The sequence below is a fragment of the Labeo rohita genome, chromosome 20 (assembly GCF_022985175.1).
Source record: "Labeo rohita strain BAU-BD-2019 chromosome 20, IGBB_LRoh.1.0, whole genome shotgun sequence".
NCBI classification, from domain to species: Eukaryota; Metazoa; Chordata; class Actinopteri; order Cypriniformes; family Cyprinidae; genus Labeo; species Labeo rohita.
The window spans coordinates 23671100-23692163 of record NC_066888.1 but is presented as its reverse complement, the minus strand read 5'-3'; the positions used below and the strand labels follow the sequence as shown (position 1 = coordinate 23692163).

The window sequence follows — 21064 nt, the reverse complement described above, 5'->3', positions numbered from 1 at the left end:
GAATAGGTATTGTTTTGGTTGTAGGACAACTTTGAAAGGTTTGGATCCACTTCAGATGTTGACTACTGTATATTAAATTAAGTATAAATGAAGAATACTTTCCATGTGCAAAGAAAACAAAAATAACGACTTTATTCAACAATCTTCTGTGTCAGTCTCCTGTCTCTTTTTTTCATTTTATCTTTGGAGTTCAATAAAACATCAGTTCTTTTATCCATGCCGTGCAATTGGCATCTCTTCATGAGTACATTTCTAATTCACCCTTTTCTAACCCCTTTTGCCCCTGTTGGTCTGTAGTTGGGGATCTCTCGGTGTGCATGTATTGAACAGGTGGTCTCTATGTTGTCCCATCTGTCTGAGAGAGAGCAGCTGTCCTGCACACGTCGTCTTTATTACCTCTGAGTGTTTTCCTTCTTGCTGTTTTCCTGAAGTCTGTGGGTTATGTTACGTTACTGCTAGTGCTGGGATTTCTGACCTCTTTCCCCATTATTGTTCTAGGGTGTGGGTGTGTGCTGAGGTTAGTGGGACATACTCTGCACCTGCATTATGTACTACTTATCTAACGGAAGGGGCATGTTTATGTGCACTCCTTTCAAAGTGCTTTCTCTTTTTAGATCCACCATTCTGACCATAAAAAGAGGAAGCCAAGCTTACGTGATAATTAATAAATTGAATGAATCTAATGTCTAATTTCTTTGTCAAGAAAGACAAAAAATTGCTTTAAGAGATTTGTGTTTTTATTTTTATTTTTGCACAATATGCTTCAATTCTATTAGCATAATGCAAAAATTAAATTAAATTATTACATTAAAATTAAATAAATCTACTCTTGCAACAAAAATGAAAAAAAGACTGTTATCTACTACTTTTAACTATAATTATGCATTACCATAATAGTATTTGTAATTTATGCAGATTAGCTTATGTATTATATATATATAAAAAAAAAACCTAGAAATCTAATATGAATCACCAGAATAATAGGAATCACCCAAATCTGGGTGCAAAATAAATTGTTGATTGCATTATAACAATGGCAATTTTGTAGAACAATATATATTAATGGGAATTTTTGTAGAACTAATATATATATATTTATATCATTAAATTGTTAATAAATTAAATTATTCTATATATTGTAAGAGTTATAGCCTTTTAAACATAAATATCTTAATTTGATGTTTCTTTAGTATGTTGCAAGTTAAAATTTATTAACTTTGTACAGAAAGTACAAAACTTTACATAAATTCATTTTGGCTTGTTAGTCGTTCTTGTTTTGTTCTCAGGTCAGTTGTACCATTAAATTTAAAGGATTTGTTGTGGAGTGAGGGGAAGTAAAATGGCATAATTCAAAACTATTTTAATATTTATTCAAAATGTATTTCTTTATTTGTGTATATTCACAATAAAAACAAAACATTGTGCTTTTGTAAAATAAAGGGTAAAAAACAGGATACGACTTTATCAAGCGTCATTGCTTTCTTGCATCACAAAAATGAAATGAAATTCTGGATATAGGCTGCTACTTGTTGCAGTTGTTTTTTTTTTGTTTTTTTTGTTTTGTGAATTTATTAATTATTTACAAAAATAAATTTGACTATTTATTTATTCATATATAGCTTTATTATGTTTTTCTCCGTCCGCAGAATCCGCACATTCCGTTGTTTATGCTGATTTTTGCGTGTATACAATGAATCCCTGGAAAACAAATTTAGTTTTTTTTTAATGAGTCACAACCACGTAATTGAATTGTAATTTAACAGTCTTTTCGGTTAACAATTAATAATGGCTTAACAACCGTCAATTGTTGGTTAGAAGAAATAAAATAGTCTAAAGAAAGTTAATCAGAATCTCGAGCTTGATGCTCGAGTATCTAAATAGTCTACAGACCTAACTAAGTACAAAAAAAACCTCACTTGTTAATAAAAATAACTATGTAGGCCTATACAATTAAATAATAGCAAGTAAATAAAAGTTTTATTTCAAATGAATGAAAAACAAAGAACAAAACTTATGCGACAATTCGTTTTTTAGGGATGACGTCATTATGCACACCATTTTATCGGTAAAAAGCCAGTTGGAAACAGGCTGGAGACAGTTTTTTTTTAACGCATATTTAACGCATATTTCCAAAAATTGGATTGGATTGTTTTAGCTTTTTTTTGGAAAGGCAGTTTGACTTTCTTTGCACGTTCACTTTGTAAACACTAGGTTGGTGCTTCCGCATACATGTCATGCGTGACCTTTCCAATGCAACTATGTAATGTGTTAGGTCAGGCTAATGCCAGACAAGCATTTGTGGTTAAAAAGTATGTTGTGTTTTTTTTTTTTTTTTTTTTTAAATGACCAGTCTTTTCACTGGGTAAGACCCTTTGAAGCTTCACTGAAACTGGACCTTCAACATGCTGATTCCCACTATATGGAGAAAAATCCTGGAATGTTTTTTTTAAAAGCCTTAATTTCTTTTGGGCTGAAGAAAGGAAAGACCTGAACATCTTGGATGACGACTACATAATCCGATAGTTTTAATTCTGGAGTGAACTAATCTTTTAAATGGGTTATCAACATTGACATCTGCATTGAAGGTTGTAAAACAGCTGAAGATATTTCAGCTGTCTTTTTTCTGTCCGTCTTTGTGTCAATCCCAAACACACTTGCGCCAGTGGGTGAAACAGGTGAGCCTCAGTCAACATCTGACAATCGTGCCTTCCCTTTCAGTAGGCCATCAACAGCAGAACCTTCTCACACCTGTCAGCCCTCCCAGAGAGGGTTAATAAAGACTAACAGGGTCTCATGGACAGATGCATAGAGTATTTACCAGTACATGCTAGTTGTTATTTGTCAGTTGGCCAGTATTCTGTCTTCACGATGCATTTGCTTGACTCGCAAATGATCCGATTACCATTGGTTTAATTAAGATAGTCATTACATCTACCGTCACACATCTATATGTGTGCTGCTGTTCCTCTGGGGCTGTTTAGAGGACAGTGCAGTTTCCCTGCTCCTGTTGGCCAGTGGCAGCGCATTAAAAATTTGGTGTAGTTTCATTGCGGCATCCAGCCTGACCGTGTTGTGCTGTCAGAATATTAACCAGCCCTCCTACTTCTCCTTCCCTTCTCTTCTTCACCCCCCCCCGTCCTCCCACCGGCCATGTGCTGAAAGGGCCTCTGGAGTGTTTTCGTGGCACGTGGCCAGCCCTGGAGTGAATATGTGAAGAATTTCTCTGCTTCTCTCTCTTTTCTCATTTGATCAATGTTCTCTCCGCCGTCCGCGAGGGAATACGGTGCTCGACGCAGAGCGAAGGAAGAGCGCTAGACCCAGAGCTAAGTAGCTTGTAATTAATAGAAAGAAATTATGATTTAAGACAAATGAGACGGTGAAAGGGTTCCTCACATGGGCTTGACACGTTCGGCTAATCAAGAGCGCCATTGAGATGTATCAAAGTGGTTTTGCTCAATAAAGATATGCCAGTATGCTTTGTTCTTAATCAAAAGAAGTGAGCCAAATATATGAATGGTGCAGATCATTTCCAGTGTTAGAGGTTTTTTATTTTTTTGACTATTTGATTATAATTGTATGCTTTTTTTTTTTTTTTTTTTTTTTTTTTCTCCAGCCTCTTCTGCCTCAATATATATGAATATAAATGCATGAACAATCTACAGAAGTGTATTGAGTGTCACTTAATTTTACTGTTTCTTTTGAGAAAAACTATCATCATATCATATACAAACATAGACTTAAAGGTTTTCGCAGCAGCCTGTCAAAATAAAAGTTAGGTTTAACTTCAAGAAACCGTGACAGAAATATATTTTATTTAATGTTATTCAATGTAGTACTGTTGCTAATAAAATGCTTATTAAAACGTTATTTTTTACAGGAATATTTACCAAAAAATTATTTGCCGGAATTTATTTAGCAGACTAATGCAAATACACGCACTTGTATAAAAATCAATTGCTTAAAGATGATTTTGATTATTAAAATTTAATAAAACCATTAAAATGGAAATGTGGTAAAAATAAAACTGAATTTAAGGGGAAAAAAAGTCATTATTTTTTATAAACATTTCATTAGTTGTTAAATATTCAGTTTTATAAAGTTTTATGATTTCATTTAATTAAACTATTAAAACAGAGTCTAGAAAAAATTAAAATGGAAAAAAGCAGAATCCAGAAAAATTAAAAAGAAAAAAAATGGAATTTGGGGGAAAAAAAATAAAATAAAATAAAACTGAAATTGAGAGAGGAAAAAATTCATAGGGCCCTAATTAACCTAAATTTATTTTGCTGTATTTTATTTTTATTTTTATTTTTTTTGAAAATTATAAAATAGTGAAATAAGAGACAACAACAACAATAATAATAGTAATAATAATTGTAATAATAATAATGTAATAATGTAATAGTAATAATAATAATAATAATAATAATAATAATAATAATAATAATGGTTAATCATTTATGCAAGTGTATACTAAAACAAAGCAGTATGTATTTATTCAAAATGGTAACAATAATAATTACAATTATTGTTAATATTTAATATTATTATTATTTTTAATTATTATCAATTACTGTTTATTAATATTAATAATCATAATGGTTATTAATTTATGCAACAATCTATATTAAAATGAAGCTGTATATATTAATGGTAATGGTAATAATAATAATAATAATAATAATAATAATAATGATGGGTATTTATGCAACAATGTATACTAAAACAAAGCAGTATGTATTTATTAAAAATGGTAATAGTTGTTATAATAATTATAACATTAAATTATTTATAATAATAATAACTATTATTATTATTATTATTATTATTATTATGGTTATTCATTTATGCAATAGTGTTTACTAGAACAAAGCAGTATGTATTAAAAATGTTAATATTTGGGGGAAAACATTAGAAAAATCATAAAAGTATTTTATTTATTTATTTATAAATGGACCTCTTAACTTAATTGTGGAAATGAATTTAATTTATTTGTTGGTCTATAGCTTGGTCGGGTGAACTCGGGTGGTTCGAGATAAAGTTAACATCAGCATTTCTGTCTTGAGGAGGTCAGATTCTAGTCTCATATGTCAGAATAAAATCCTTTAAGAAGCCTATAAAGGAGTCAAATGGTGTAATTTTGAACTCAATTACTATCAAAATCAATTACACACTCCATAGGGTCCGAGAGGAAAAAAGGCAAATGTGAATATGGTTGTGTTCCACTAAGGAATTTTTCTTTTTCAGACGGCTTGAAAATGCTCAGGCTGCAGTCTTGCTGAAAACCCCCCAAGCGGACTCTTTGGCTGACTTGAGAGTCTGGGCTGACTTTAAGAGTCGTGCAGCGCACAGCGTGATTAACTACAGCTTGCCCGTTAAAGCCGTAGAGTTGTTGAATGACTGGATACACTACTTTTTTCCTTTCTAAAACACGCTGTGAAGAACACTTGATGTAACAGCTCAACCTTGAGGGTGAAGTACACTTCATAATGCTTTTTTATGGAGATCGACTTCTTCACATTACTGAATATTCATCACATAAACACCAGAGGATGAATGGATCAATTGCGTTATTAATATCAATGGCAAGGATAAGTCTTCACTCTGACTTTTCATATTTTATATACTATCATCCCTATGCAGTAGACATGGATAATTGAACCGTATGATGAATGTAGCGCTAAACTGAAGGAGACTATAAGGTCTTGAGTGAATGCAGTTTGCAGCTGTCCCAGGAGACTGCAGCGGGTGTTAGCATAGGGCCAGGCTGAGGTCACATGGCCGTGGCTGGCTTTAGCTTCGTAATTAAGGTCCTGCGGCCAGTTGGGATTTAATTAAGACAACTGCTGCCAGATCAGTTAGCATTATTGTCAAATGTGCCTTGGATCACACTCTGTCTTGTTTAGTGTGATCTGAATGTTTCACATGAGGGTATTTGTTTGCCCTCTGTATGAGACACATGTCAACAAAGGGTCTTTATTTGCATTTTATTTTTTATTTGAAGTCACTTGTAAAGTCAGGGTTTTACTGTATTTATGACCATGTAAATGCAGCCTTGGTGAGCACAAGAAACAAAACTTTTGAATGCTTATGTACAGTTGAAGTCAAAAATGCATAATCTGCAAAATGTTAATTATTTTACCAAAATAAGAGGGATCATACAAAATGCATGTTTTTTTTTGTTGTTTTGTTTTTTTTTTTCAATTTAGTACTGACCTGAACAAGATGTTTTACATAAAAGATGTAGTCCAAGAGAAAATAATTGTTGAATTTGTAAAAAATGACCCTGTTCAAAAGTTTACATACACTTGATTCTTAATACTGTGTTGTTACCGTAATGATCCACAGCTGTTTTTTTGTTTAGTGATAGTTGTTCATGAGTCCCTTGTTTGTCCTGAGCAGTTAAACTGCTCGCTATTCTTCAGGTCCCAGAAATTCTTTGGTTTTTCAGCATTTTTGTGTATTTGAACTCTTTCCAACAATGACTATATGATTTTAAAAACCCATCTTTTCACAATGAGGACAAACCGAGGGACTCGTGTGCAACTATTAAAGAAGGTGAGGGGAAAAAAATTTGAAATTTAGGCAAACTAATAAAGATGTACACATTGTTCAAAAGTTTTCACCCCCAGCTCTAAATGCATAGTTTTCCTTCTGAAACATCTGTGAGCGTTTGACCCTTCTGTAACAGTTGCATATGAGTCCCTTAGTTGTCCTCAGTGTGAAAAAATGGACCTCAAAATCATAGTCATTATTGGAAAGGGTTCAAACACACAAAATGCTGAAAAACCAAAGAATTTGAGGGACCTAAAGAATTTTTCTGAAGAACAGCGAGCAGTTTAACTGTTGAGGACAAATAAGGGACTTGTGACCAAATATAACTAAACAAAAAACACAGCTGTGGATCATTTAGGTAACAACACACTGTTAAGAATCAATTTAAATACCTTGTTCAGGTCAGTACTAAATAAAAAATAACATGCATTTTGTAAAACAACTAACATTTTGCAGATTCTGCAAGGTGTATGTAAACTTTTGACTTCAACTGGATTTGATTCCAGGTATGATTGTCTAAACTCAGCATTCTGGTTCACACTGACTTTAATCATAACTGAGTCAAGTCTACATTTTGAGTTTTTCCTCTGCTGGTTTCTGCACGCTTGAAGTGTGCTGTGCTGCTTTTGTACTCAGCATCAGTTTTTGCGCCCCATGACTGATAGCCTGAAGAGGTGGAAAGTATGCGGTGATTTCTTTCTTTCTTTTTTTTCCCTCCTGTGCTCTTTGGAGTAGCGTCAACTCACGCTGATGAGCTCAACAATCCAGATCACTTAAAGTTCCAGCCTTGAGTGGAATGTGGAGACCCACATGCATCCTGTTCTCTGACTCCAGAGTTATTCTCTGAGTGAAAAATGGAGAGCAGGGGGTTAAGGCAGCTTAAAAGGGAGCATGACTCATCACACGCTGATTGCCATGTTTGGTACCGGAGCGGCTCGCTCTCACCTCCATGTGGACTTGATTACCTCACTGAAAGCGGGAGAGAAAGACTCAAACACATCTCTGGACTTGGGGGGGTATTAATGAGAACATTATTTCAGTTTGCTTCAGAGTTTATTTTTAGGGAGATGACCACACTGCTTTTGTTTTAGTTGTAACGTAAGCATGCAAAGTAATTTTTTCTCAAGTTTATTTATTTATTTTCTTTATTTGACAAGCAGTAGTCACTTTATTTATATCTGTTTATATTTGTTTATATATTGTTTTACGTTGAGATTTTGTAGAGGTGCTTTCACTCCAACTAATTAGAAAAGTAGTTGGGTAGGTTTGTAGTTGGTTAGTTTGGTTTTTGACTATTAGTTGGTTATTTATTTATTTAAGCTAATTTAATGTATTTTACCATAATTAAAAGGATAGTTCACCCAAAAATTAGAATTACCTCATGACTTGGCCTCAAGCCATCCTAGGTATATATAACTTTTTTAACTTACCTAGCTCTTAAGTTTAACAAAACTAATTTAAGTCAACTCAAATATCTAAGTTGTCACTTAGTACAACTTAACATTTCAAGTTGACTAAACTTATTTAAGTTGACTGGACTTAAAATTTTAAGGCAACAGGGTAACAAATTATTTTAAGTTGACTCAACAAATTATTATTATTATTATTATTTTTTTTTTTACAGTGTAATTGTTGTACGCACGTTCGCGTTCTTAAGATACGGTGAGAATATGCTAGTCTTACGAGAACCAAGTTTTTTCACAGCAAAGGAAAATCTCGGCTTATATCAAAATCCTACAACATTTTTCTTTACAAATCCTGTGTTTTGTTTTGCTCACTCCTCTGCACTTTTGTGTTCATTACTGCGTTCAACTACATCTTATGTCATCCGCTGAATGCTTGTATGACAGTTAGCGGATGCTAGAGATTGTGATACACTTTAAATATGGATATTTTCATTTGTGGAGTATGTTTAATGATGGTTGGATACACTTTATTGAACATCAAAATCTCAGCACCCATTCACTGCCATTATAAAGCTTGGAAGGAACAGGACATTATGTATCTCCAATCGTATTTGTCTGAAGGAAAAAAAGTCATATACACCTAGGATGGCTTGAGGGTAAGTAAATCATGAGGTAATTTACATTTTTGGGTGAAATGTCCCTTTAATTAGATACGCCATACCATAATTACAACATTAATTTGCACGTGCAGATGCACTTTTGTGTTGTGGCTCATTGTCATCACGATTACATATCTGGAAATCTACTGCTTAGTCTCATTATGTTGTCCATTTTATTTATTTACACAAGTGATATTGTTTATAACCGTTTCGGAGTAGATTGTGAAAATCTGTTTCTGCTAAATTTTTAAACCATAAACTATCTCTGTTTGTTTACTGGTCAGTGACCGCTCATGTACATCATATATTTTAAGCCAACAGTGAAGTTGTATTGGTTTCATATGTGTAAATATGTAGTATTTATGTTGGCTGATGATGTGTTAGAAGTATAGATGATCCCCATCTCAGTGTGTTCTTTTGTGCAAGATGTTTCCTACAAGGAAATGTAATCCTGGAGATCTTTTATGCACTGTGCCAAAGTATCGACTGCACACAATCAATGCGGTGTATCAGTTTTGTGGTCCAGAACAATCAATATGCTAATGTGTACTTGATCAATGCATATTGTGTCCTGAGTTAACTGGGTAAGTAGCTCCTCTGTAAGGTCAACCCAGTTGACTCTTGCTCCTTGTCAGGGTGGTATATTGTAGTATTCATAAGCTTATAGTAACAGAACTTCACATATTATTATAATTTTGAATTGATGCTTGCTCATAGGTGTGTGCTTATATCACTTATTTTGGAACTTCTTTAAATACAGCTGACCTTGTCAGTACTTGTGTTTTTTTTCTTCCCACATAATGTGAATCATTTGTTGCAGCATTACCAAATTTATCATTTGTTTATGAATAATCTTATATTTTCCATCAAAAAGGACAAAATAAACACACAAAGTGATGTAACTTCCATTTATACAGCATTTACTAGTTAATCTAAAAATGGACATACCACAAGTATAGATGTATTGTGATACACTCTGTTACTGGGATGTAAAATACTTGTATCTTGATATAAGATTTTGTCATACCTCCCGCTCCTACTGTCTGTTATTGACCCAGCTGTTAGGTCTCATCTTTGTCCACGACTTTTCTGTCCTCTGTCCGAACATTTTCTACATGATATTAAAAGATTTAGGGATTATGGTCTCAGCGTCACTGAAGCGCTAGATCCTGCTTTTGCCAGTTGAAATCTGCTGGTAAGCTGAGTGACAGAGCACTGAGGGTGACCTGAGGTTTTTTTTTTAGTTGACCAGGTCAGCAGCAGAGGCTTCACAGTCTAGACAAAATGTTGAATTTTGATCCTTGTGCCCTGTTTTGTCAAGATTTTGTAACCAAAACTGTTTAGTAAACAAGATTCTTTTTTTTTTTTTTTTTTGAGCACAAGCTCTTTAATTCATGTTAGTTCATAATATACATTTGAGGTCAAAAGTATATACACACCTTGCAGAATCTGCAAAATGTTAATTATTTTACCAAAATAAGAGGGATCGTACAAAATGCATGTTATTTTTTTTATTTAGTACTGACCTCAATAAGATATTTCACATAAGACATGTAGTCCACAAGAGAAAATAATAGTTGAATTTATGAAAATGACCCCGATAGTTCTTCATGAATCCTTTGTTTGTCTTAAACAGTTAAACTGCCTGCTGCTCTTTAGTAAATTCCTTCAGGTCCCACAAATTCTTTGGTTTTTCAGCATTTTTGTGTATTTGAACTCATTCCAGCAATGACTGTGTGATTTTTGAGATCCATCTTTTCACATTGAAGACAACTGTGGGAAACATTTGCAACTATTACAGAAGGTTCAAACATTCACTGATGCTCCAGAAGGAGAGAAAAAAATGCATTAAGAGCTGGGGGTGAAAACTTTTGAACAGAATGAAGGTGTGTACATTTTTCATATTTGTACATTTTTCGTTTAGTACTGCCCTTCAAAAGCTACAGAAGATACTTGCATGTTTCCCAGAAGACAAAGTAAGTGAAATTTACCCTGATCTTTAAATCACTTCAGGACTCTTAATGCATTGTGTTTCCTTCAGAAGCATTTGAACCTTCTGTAACAGTTGCATGAGTCCCTCAGTTGTTCTCAGTGTGAAAAGATGGATCTCAAAATCATATAGTCATTGTTGGAATGGGTTCAAATGCACATAAATGCTGGAAAACCAAAGAATTTGTGGGACCTGAAGGATTTTTCTGAAGAACAGCAGTCAGTTTAACTGTCCAGGACAAACAAGGAACTTATGAACAACTATCACTAAACAAAAACACACAGCTGTGGATCATTCAGGTAACAACACAGTATTAAGAATAAAGGGGATGTTAACTTTTGATCTTCGAAATTCAAAAATTTTTCACCCTTCCCTGGCTCTTAATCCATCGTTTTTCCTTCTGAAGCATCAGTGAACATTTAAACCTTCTGTAATAGTTAGCTTAGCTTACATAATATATTAGCCTATTATTTTATGACAATGAACGAACTAATGTTAATAAGTTAAACCTTTTTGTAAATTGTTTCCAAAGAAAGATAATGGATTATTTAATGCATTAAGCAAATAGTTCTGTTGCAAGTTTAACAAAGAATGTTTTATTTTCCATTTGAATATTCACCCGATTCCATGTAAAAGCAGCTACAGAAGGGAAAGTGCATGTGAAAGCGGTGTCCATCGGCTACTTTAGTTGTATAGAGATCAGAATGCTGATGGCCAGAGGCTGCTGTAGTATTTCCCGAGAAACTGGGTGTAGAGCTGAATAGTCAGCACTTTGTCAACAGCTAGACACAAGTTTGGCAGCCGATACAAGAAGGCCACAGCCTGACGTGTATGTTTCTGCTCAGCAGATGAAAATTACCCTTGATTTGTTGTCTGTCAGGGAGCAAATTGTTTACGTTCAAAAATAGTGCACTGATATTTTTTATTTTTGTGCAAAGCGGCGTCAGCGGTGTCACCCATTGGTGGTTTGATTGTCACATTACTCAGAGCATTGGTTGCACTTGGTGAGACGTGTTTGGCAACATTTACAAGCACAAAGACAAAAACTGCATTTCACAGCAGTCTTTACCTTCACGTTGTTGTAGCAACACTCGGTCGCTAGCAAACAGCTCCTTGCCACAGAGGGTTTTATTTGAGAATTCAGATCAAACTCTGCCAGACTACATGCTTGAATCATTGTATTGCTTCTTGGATCCTCAATAGCAACACGCAGGCCTTCACTGCGGTTGCTACTATGGGATTTCACCCAGGCTATGTGAAACACCACAAAAACTCTCAACTCTTCCAAACCAGACTTTGGCTGTCTTTCTGAATGTTTCGACCAAATCCCAGATAGTCTGAGAACAGCAAAAGTTTTGTTTCCTTTTCTTTCCGATCCCCTCCAAGTCTATCGGTCCCATCTCTTCAGATGGATGGATGAGGCCAAGTCACCATAGAGACAAGTTCAACAAATGGCCTGGACTGAAAGGTTAGCTTGGAGAAAGATACAGAGTTGTCTGTAGTTTTAAAGGGATCTATTTAATAGTGGCCCTCTGTTTGGATCCAGGCTCATTCAGACTTGCAGTTTGGTTTCGGTGGCCTGTGCGTTCTCTTTCGAGGATAGGATTTCACCGCAGAGCTCCTCTCCATGGTAACTTTAGAAAAGCCTCCACAGACTGAAGGACTAACCCCTTGTCTGCCAGTTACATCACTGCGACATGTACTGAAGTTACTTGCTTGTGAGGAAATGGACCTTAAGGGTTGAGGGCAGAATCTTTAGCCTCTTGTTCCTTAACACTTGGAACATTTGAAAGCAGAGATGAGTACGGTGTGCTGTTTAGAACTGAGTTGAGAATGCCTTTTAAATTCCATCTCAGTTCCTGAATTGAGGTAGAAAATAAGATGCTGAAGTCGAATTTGAATTTGAATGTAAAAATTACTTTTAATTCTAAAAAATATTTTAAATTTAAAAAGGGTGAACTTTGAAAGTGGGCTGGATAAAGCTTTGCTTGAAAGTTTTGAAAAAGTTTTAAAACCTGTGAGATACATGTGCGGACGTATGGAACGATAGATGCAGTGATAGATAGAATGATAAATAGATGGAACCATAGATGGGACACATGGATGGAACACTAGATAATGATAGAACTGATGGATGGAATGATAGATACAACCAGTGTTGGGGGTAACTCATTACAAGTAACATAAGTTGGGAGTGAGGTGCAGACCAGAGGCACTTCCTTCAGCCTGATGCTTATTAAATTTATTTTTAGTGTGAAAGGGTCTTTACATTTTCTAAAAATAATAACCTTTGAGATTTCTGTAATTTAAAATAAATAAAAAAGTAACATTTCCTTTGAAATCCATTTTATTTTTTCCCAAATTCCATTTTATTGTTTTTCCAAATTCCGTTTTTCCATTTTAATTTTTCTGGATTCTATTTATTTATTTATTTATTTATTTAATTTTCCATTTTCATTTTTCTAGACTCCGTTTTAATGGTTTAAATAAAAATTCTGAACTCCGTTTAAATAAAAAAAAATGTCTAATTAATTAAAATCATGAAATTTTGCAGTAATTTCTTTAAAGTGCAGCAAAAAATTAAATTAAGGCCGTATTAAATAATTAATTTTTATTATTATTATAATTTTTTTTTTTTCTAATTCAGTGTTTTTTCTTTTTTTTTTTCCTCCCACTAATTTCATGGATTCCATTTTATTGATTTCAATAAATATTAATATCAACAGAATCTCTAATTAATTAATTTCATAATTCTGTGTTATGTTTACATTTTTCTGGTAAATACTTTCTGGTAAATATTCCTTAAATAGTTTTAATAATAATTTTATTAGTAGTAGTAGTACTATCAATACATTAGGTAATACATTTCTGTCACAGTTTCTTCAAATTAAACCACACCTTTAAGTTTCTGTTTGTATGATATGACAATAGTTTTTCTCAAATATTAATCATATTCACAGACACTAGTCCATATCACGTTTTGATTTAAGTGTACTGACTTCTGATTTATTCATCCAAAATTTGTCAAATTCCATGACATTCTGCATTATACAGTAAATTCCATTTTTTATGACTGCAGTACAGTCCATGTTTTCTGCATTGCAGAAATCATAGGGACCTAGTAACGTAATGCTTTATTATGATGTCTTATTTTTAAAAATAACTTTCCCCAACACTGGATAGAATTCAACTTCCTGTGCAGTGTGGCAGTTTAAATTCAAATTCCAACTTATAATTGAGCTCATTCTTAAAGGGATAGTTCACCCAAAAATGAAAATTGTCACCGTTTACTTCCCCTCATGTTGTTCCAAATCTGTAAGACCTTTGTTCGTCTTCAGAACACACATTTAAGTATGTTTGACGAAATCCGAGAGCTTTTTAACCCTACACAGACGGCAACAAAAACAACAACTTTATTCAACAATTTCTTCTTTTCCATGTCAGTCTTCGATGCATGCGTCATGATACTCACTCGTAAACGCATGGCAGAGACTGACACGTAAGAGTAGAAATTGTTTAAGTTGTTATTTTGGGATTTTTTTTTTTTTTTGTGCACAGAACATTCTCATATTCTCAGATTTCATCAATATCTTAATTTGTGTTCTGAAGATGAATGGAAATGATACGGGTTTGGAACGACATGAGGGTGAGTAATTAATAACAGAATTTTCATTTTTGGCTAAACTAGCCCTTTAATTTTGCATCAACCTTGTTACAACATGAGCATTTCAGAGGTGAAACATGAACCCTAAAGGTCTTAAACTTGACCAAGACCCATTATGATGTATTCAGCATTAATAACTTGTGGTTTGCAGCCCTCTTGTGACCTTCATGCAGGCATAACTTTTTAACAACCAGTCATCGTTCATGCTGGTTAGACTTAGTATATCATCCCATCTGGGTTTGATTTAATAGAGAGTAAATGAACTGTCACTGCTCTACTGCCCCAGTTGGGAAACAAATGAGAGACGTGGGGCTAAAGACAAAAAAAAAATCAGTGAGCTCATGACACTCTTCAGTCAGCAGGTTTATTTTGGGGCGATGGGGCATTCTTGAGGGGACTGCCCAGCCTGCCTGATTTAGCCCTGAGGGAGGGGTCCTAACAGCGAAGCTTGTTCCAGCCGCGTCTCTGAGTCCCACAGACCCGTCAGGCGTCTGACAGCTTCGAGGACACCTCAGGCTCACAGGAATCTTTGGAGGAAACTTTGGAGGAGGACAGGAGTAGGAAGACTCCTTGCGGGTGGAGGTTTGGAACACGCAGCGATGACACGTGACGTGTAAGTCTCCGAGAAAGTGGACGGTTGAGGCCCCTAAGATCTAGTGGACATATAGAGGAATTATTGTAAATGAATTCTGGATATTTCTGTATCATGAACATATGGAAAAGTAATCATCCTTGATGTCTTTCCTGATATCTAATGTTGGTGTTCTCTGAAGTCTGAGTAAAAATAGAGACTATAAACTACTCCGGCTTAGGTTAGATCTTGAGGTAAAAGTAGCTTGAGGTTATCACAACAGCAGGTGAATATTAAACTCAACCACCTTATGTTAAAGTTAGGATGAATGGAGGGGCCAGCCCAATTATTTTGAGCCAAGAGATGGGCGCAAAGCACCAAAATAGAGAGTGCTTATCAATGTGTGTCGCAGTTACAGTAGCTTATACAGTAAAAGGCAGTATAATATTTGGAGCAGTGGAATTTCATGAATTAGCAATTTATAGTACAGTCCTTTCTTACTAGTTATTTTGGGTAGTGTTTGTCCTTACATGTGTAATGAATCAATGGATTCTAATAGTTTTCGTGGTGTGGTTTCTTCTCACAAAGCCAGCTGGGTTTTGATGTTTTTGCTGAGCTGTACTCCTGTGTTCAACAATAAATTAGCAGCTCACCAGCATGTGCATGTATCCTTAACAGATGGAGACTGGTGTGGCTTTTTTTCTTTTCTTCAGTGTCTATTTAAATTAGTTCTGAGGTACAGTTAGGGACAGGTTTGTCTGTCTATATGGTACTAAGCGGTTTATTCAGTGTCTGTTTTGTCTAATTTGTAGGTTTTTTCCCTTGGCACTGTTGCCTTTTTGTCATTTAAGGTACTGAGGCACTGTTTTCTGTAAAGCTGCTTTAAAACAATATGCATTGTGATAAGCACTTTACAAATACAACAGGCTTGTTTTCAATTTGATATTTGACATGATCTGTCAAAGTGGTTTCTGTAAGACAAGTCTCACAGGTCTTACATTTACAAGTGTTTACAATTCCACCGATGCTTTTGTTTGCTTTGTAATGTAGGTACACCTTCATTTTTTTCTGTCTTTTGTATTTAAGCTTGCATAATTTTTTGAACAATACGTGTTCAGTTAAAGTACTGACATTCTTCATTATGTATATTATTTAATACACTACCAGTCAAAGTTTTTGAACATTTTAATGTTTTTAAAAGAAGCCTCTTCTGCTTAACAAGCCTGCATTTATTCGATCCAAAGTACAGAAAAAAGTCACATTTTGAAATATTTTTACGATTTAAAATAACTGTTTTCTATTTGAATATGTTTTAAAATGTAATTTATTCCTCTGATCAAAGCTGAATTTACAGCGTCATTACTCCAGTCTTTACGTGATCCTTCAGAAATCATTCTAATGTGCTGATTTGCGGTTCAAGAAACTTTTTTTATCATTATTATCAGTAGTTAAATGCACTTTTTCAGGATTTTTTTTTTAATAGAACGATCCAAACATCAGTATTTATCTGAAATAAAAAGCTTTTAGTATTATACACTATACTATTCAATTTTTTATTTTTGTGAAAGTACGTATAGAAATTAATACTTCTGTTTAGCAAGGATGCTTTAAATTGATCAGAAGAGATGATAAAGACATTTGTGATGTTACAAAATATTTCTATTTCAGATAAATGCTGTTCTTGTGGTGTTTATATTCATCAAAGAAACCTAAAAAAAATCTACTCAGCTGTTTTCAACATAATAATAATAAATGTTTATTTAAGCAGCAAATCAGAATATTAGAATGATTTCTGAAGGATTGTGTGACTGGAGTAATAATGCTAAAAATTCAGCTTTGAAATCACAGGAATAAATTGTTTTAAAATATATTCAAATAGAAAACAGTTAATTTAATTAATAAAAATATTTCAATTTTATTGTTTTTGCTGTACTTTAAATCAAATAAATGCAGGCTTGGTAAGCAGAAGACACTTTAAAAAGCGTTAAAAATCTTACTGTTCAAAAACTTTTGATTGGTAGTGTATTTTGTGCAAATGGACGGAATCCTTTAAATATATAAATATCTGTGTGCATAAATGTTTTGAAATGATGCATGCTATTTTCAGGAGATTCTTTCTTGGCTGTGTGATATTATATAATAGGATTCAGCTGCATTTATTTATATGCTAACAAGGTTCTAAATATAAAATCTGTTGGTTTACTGTATAATGCACTCTGTTATGACGCAGCATGCGTCTGGCATGTGCAGTCATTGTGGTCTGCTGAGCTGTTTGAAGTGACCGCTCAATAATTCACCTGGATCCGCCATATGTATTTGTTTGGATATTGATGCTCTGTATGGTCTGTGTGTCTGTGCTGCAGTAAATCATTAGCATTTCCTTGCTTGTCCTGCTTGGTTTAATCCGTCTCTTTCTACCCCTCGGCGTAGCTGTCGTCCCGGTGTAATCGTCTGTAAGGGAACCTCAGTTAACATCTCAACCCATGACCCCTCATGTTATTATTTTTATTATTATGAAGTTGCAGATGTCTTGACTCTGCATAAGGTGAAACCTGTGTGTTTGGGGAAGAATTTGTGAATTTGTTCAGTGCCGCATTACTTCCCTCCGTTTGTTATTCTGAGGATGATGTGTGGTACTGATCTGGGGATTTTTCTGTCTGTCTGCTTCTGAGAGTGCAGAGAACACAAGAGCCCTGTGGCCTTCTGCTGTTCTTTTTGCACATTTGAAGGGCACAGTCTTTACTCCTCCATCTTTTTGATGTGAAAGTGAAAATTATTAAGATACAAGAACTGGTTATTATTCAGAACCAGTTCTACTTAAAAAATAAATAAATAAATAAATAAAAAATACTGGATGGGAGCTGAAATCAAAACCAGATTTGTTAAAACGATAGTTCACCCCAAAATGAAAATTCTGTCATTAATTACTCACTCTCATGTTGTTCCGAACCCGCAACCTTCGTTCATCTTTGTTCACAAATACTCTTTCGTGTCTTATGAATGGAGAAGTACACACAAAATAATGTCGAATTGTCAGTTTTGACAGGTATTCATGTAAACGCCCTCGGTTATGTCTTGGGTGAACGTAAACAGTTGGGAGAATATCAGATGTGTGTCAGTACATTGCATCTGTGCATTGAGTTTTAAAGGGACAGCAGCCTAATTTAGCTCCTATTGTCTGTGGCACTGATGTTAATCAAGAAACAAAAGAAAGACAAATCACTCACTGCTCTTGACTGAACCACTTTTAGTAGCCCTAATACAGATTAATCTAAATTTATTCATAGAAATAAATGTCTGCTTGACAGAATGAAGAATGTGATAAACAAGTTGTTATAAAGAATGCATAATTAGTCTATACAACCATTGGTATTTAATTGAAAAGAAGATCATGCTCTTGTTTTGTTATGAGAAGTGGTTTAATTTAATTTTAATATAAAGGCATGTTGCATGTCACATCAGTTAAATCAGTGTCTATCATGATAAAATCTTAATATCAAACCTATGTAATGAGTTTGGCAATTTTAGAGAAGTGCTTAATAAATGCATTATACTAATTAAACATTCAATTTCAGCCAACTAAATCTACTGTAGATTAGGGATGGGTGATATGGGCTTAAAAATTGATCACGATCATTTCTGGTATTATTGCGATTAACTATATCAATGGCGTTTTCTTTAGAGAAAAGTATTATCTTTCCTGTTTTTACCCAAAATAAAGCGTAACTGAGTACACACGTACAATGTTTTGTCTGTGTAATTCACTGGAAGCCAGCGGGTGCCCTTGCGCAGAAACTCCACATTTACTTTATAGCAGAAGTAATAGTACTGGCGACACACCAGGAAACTCTAATCCAGTTATCGCTGTAGCTGAATAGAATGCAGATAGAGAAATTTTAACTGAGGAAATGACGACAAACATACGGTCTTACAAAATATGGTTTGTCTGTGTTCTTCAAGTGATCTTGGGTATTTTTATAAGGATAAAGTATATTTATAATGCAATGCTAATCGACATGGCTTTTATAATGCTATAAAATAGTATGATTTCTGCCTCATTCTGTGATTATAAAGCCACGTCTGGTCACAAAAGGTTATTTCGAACACTCGACTACGTTATGAAGTTAATTTAGAGAAAAAGCAGGTCAATGAATGATATCTTTGTTGGACAATGGGTTTGTAAACAGACTTATTCACATGCAAAACTGTATCACACACGTGCTACAGTAGACTTTATCGTTATTATCCCGGGAAGGTTGACTCTTATTGTGGGAAAACTTTTTACCAGTATATTGCAAACGATAAGATATCACCCATCCCCACTGCAGATGTCGTCAACTAAAATCTTATGATATTTAGTCAACTAAAACTAAAAACAATTCAGATGACTAAAACATGACTAAATGGCATTTTAGTCGGAAGACTATGATTAAGACTATATCAAAATTCTCTGGTAAGGACATAGATAAAATAGTCAATGTGACATCACTTCTTGCCTAACCGGGCCAGTACAAAAAAAAAAATCATTAGAGTTGAGCCCTGCTAAACATGCAAACTCAACATAATGATGAATCAGTATGACGTCTTGGCTTAGTAGTGATCATATATGGTCATTTGTTGGTGAGCTCTTAACCTTTTGTTAGCTTTTGCCCGTAAGTGTTGGTATGAAGAAACTCTGCTGTCAGCACTTTTCTGAGCTCTGTTTAGTCTAAGGGCGGATGAGTCGTATCCTCACTACTTGAGATGATTCATGATCTTTCTACCGCTAAGTGTATACCGTTATATTGAGTTCATTAAAATTTAATTTATGATTCATGTTTAAAAAAAAAAAACTCTTGTGTGAAGCAGTCATGACTTCAAAGCCAGAATCAATGAATGCTTGATGCCTGTTGCAGCATTGCATGACAGTGTTTTTCATGTGACATTGAGATGGTTTGAGTGTTGTTTGATACCCTGCTTGGAGCCAGACCCTCGCAGTCGGTCTGTCTATCTGTCTGTCTATCTCCGCTGTCACATGTATTAGAATATAGCCGCATACTGGGAGGTTGTTGCTAGGGGCAAGGATAGAGCACTTGCATATGTAAAGGTAAAGGCATTCACATGATTTTGCATTTCAGATTTGAGCAGCTCAAGATTTGGATCGGTTGGAGGTGTTAAAATACATTGATTCATGCATCTGAATGCATCTGAAAAAATTTTTTTTTTATTTATTTTTATTAAAAATAATTATTTTTTTAGTATATATAATTATAAGGATTTATATAATTAATTATATATTGATATTGAGTTAGGGTTAAAATTATAATTTTTTTTTTTTGTTTAATTTCTTATATATTGATATTGAGGGTAATTATATTATTATAATAATTATAGTATTATTTTTATATATATATATATATATATATATATATATATATAATTTATTTATTTATTTATATATAATTTATTTATTTATTTATTTTTTAACTCTAGATTTCCCGTGTGTGTATTTTTGATTTTTATTGCCACAGTATTATGAATTGCACTAAAAGTATTGATTTGGATGGAATCAAGTTACTCAAGTTACTCTTACAAGTCTCATGGTCATATTGTTGCATGTAAAGTAACTGAATTAAGTAATTGCCAGAAAAATTATTTACATCCCAAATAGCACAATAGCTCACACTTTTAGATAAAACTATCTTATTATTTTGAAGCCTTATTTTAAGTGTCCATAATTAAGAAATGATCTTCTAGAACCTTCTAATTAATCACTATGACTTTGATAAAAGTGAAGAGAAATGAGGACACTCATATAGTGTCATATAGTATGTTTCAAAAAGGGACAAGCCTAGACTGGCTCTATGGCTGTTTTGCCACCGCCTGCAGAGGCATAAAGCTTGAAACGGAGGTGCCAGGCCTCCTGTGGACATGTGGTTTATAAGCAGAGGTGTTGCATGCATCCTCCCATGCACCATGTGTTCCTCCGATGCCGGGCTCAAGGTTTCACACTCTCAGCCTGACCCGACTGCACCACCCACTCACGGGAACCTGGTGCTTCCAGGTGGCTCTCTCAGTGCCTGACAAGTCTGGGATGTTGCACGCCAACTGCAGTCTACGTGAGACTCCGAAGGTCTACGTTTGCTGTTGTAGTCGGCAGCGTGTTGGCCTACTGCTCTCTGAGCCATAGTAGCTAATTGATTCCTGTGTAATTGTAACTCTCTGAATGTGAGAGGCTGT

The 21064-nt window shown here is 34.4% G+C and overlaps 1 protein-coding gene across 2 annotated transcripts in view; it reads left to right on the top strand.

The window, feature by feature from the left end:
- Positions 1-21064, top strand: part of enah (ENAH actin regulator) — a 123463-nt gene that overhangs the window by 9981 nt on the left and 92418 nt on the right. Inside the window, exon 1 of one of the 2 annotated variants that reach the window (XM_051138379.1) lies at positions 14725-14887. The exons of the other annotated variant lie outside the window; for it this stretch is intronic. Within the exon in view, the coding sequence (XP_050994336.1) occupies positions 14874-14887 (14 nt within the window). The 5' untranslated portion in view covers positions 14725-14873. Of the gene's footprint in view, positions 1-14724; positions 14888-21064 lie in introns of those variants that run through there. 2 annotated transcript variants of the gene reach the window in all.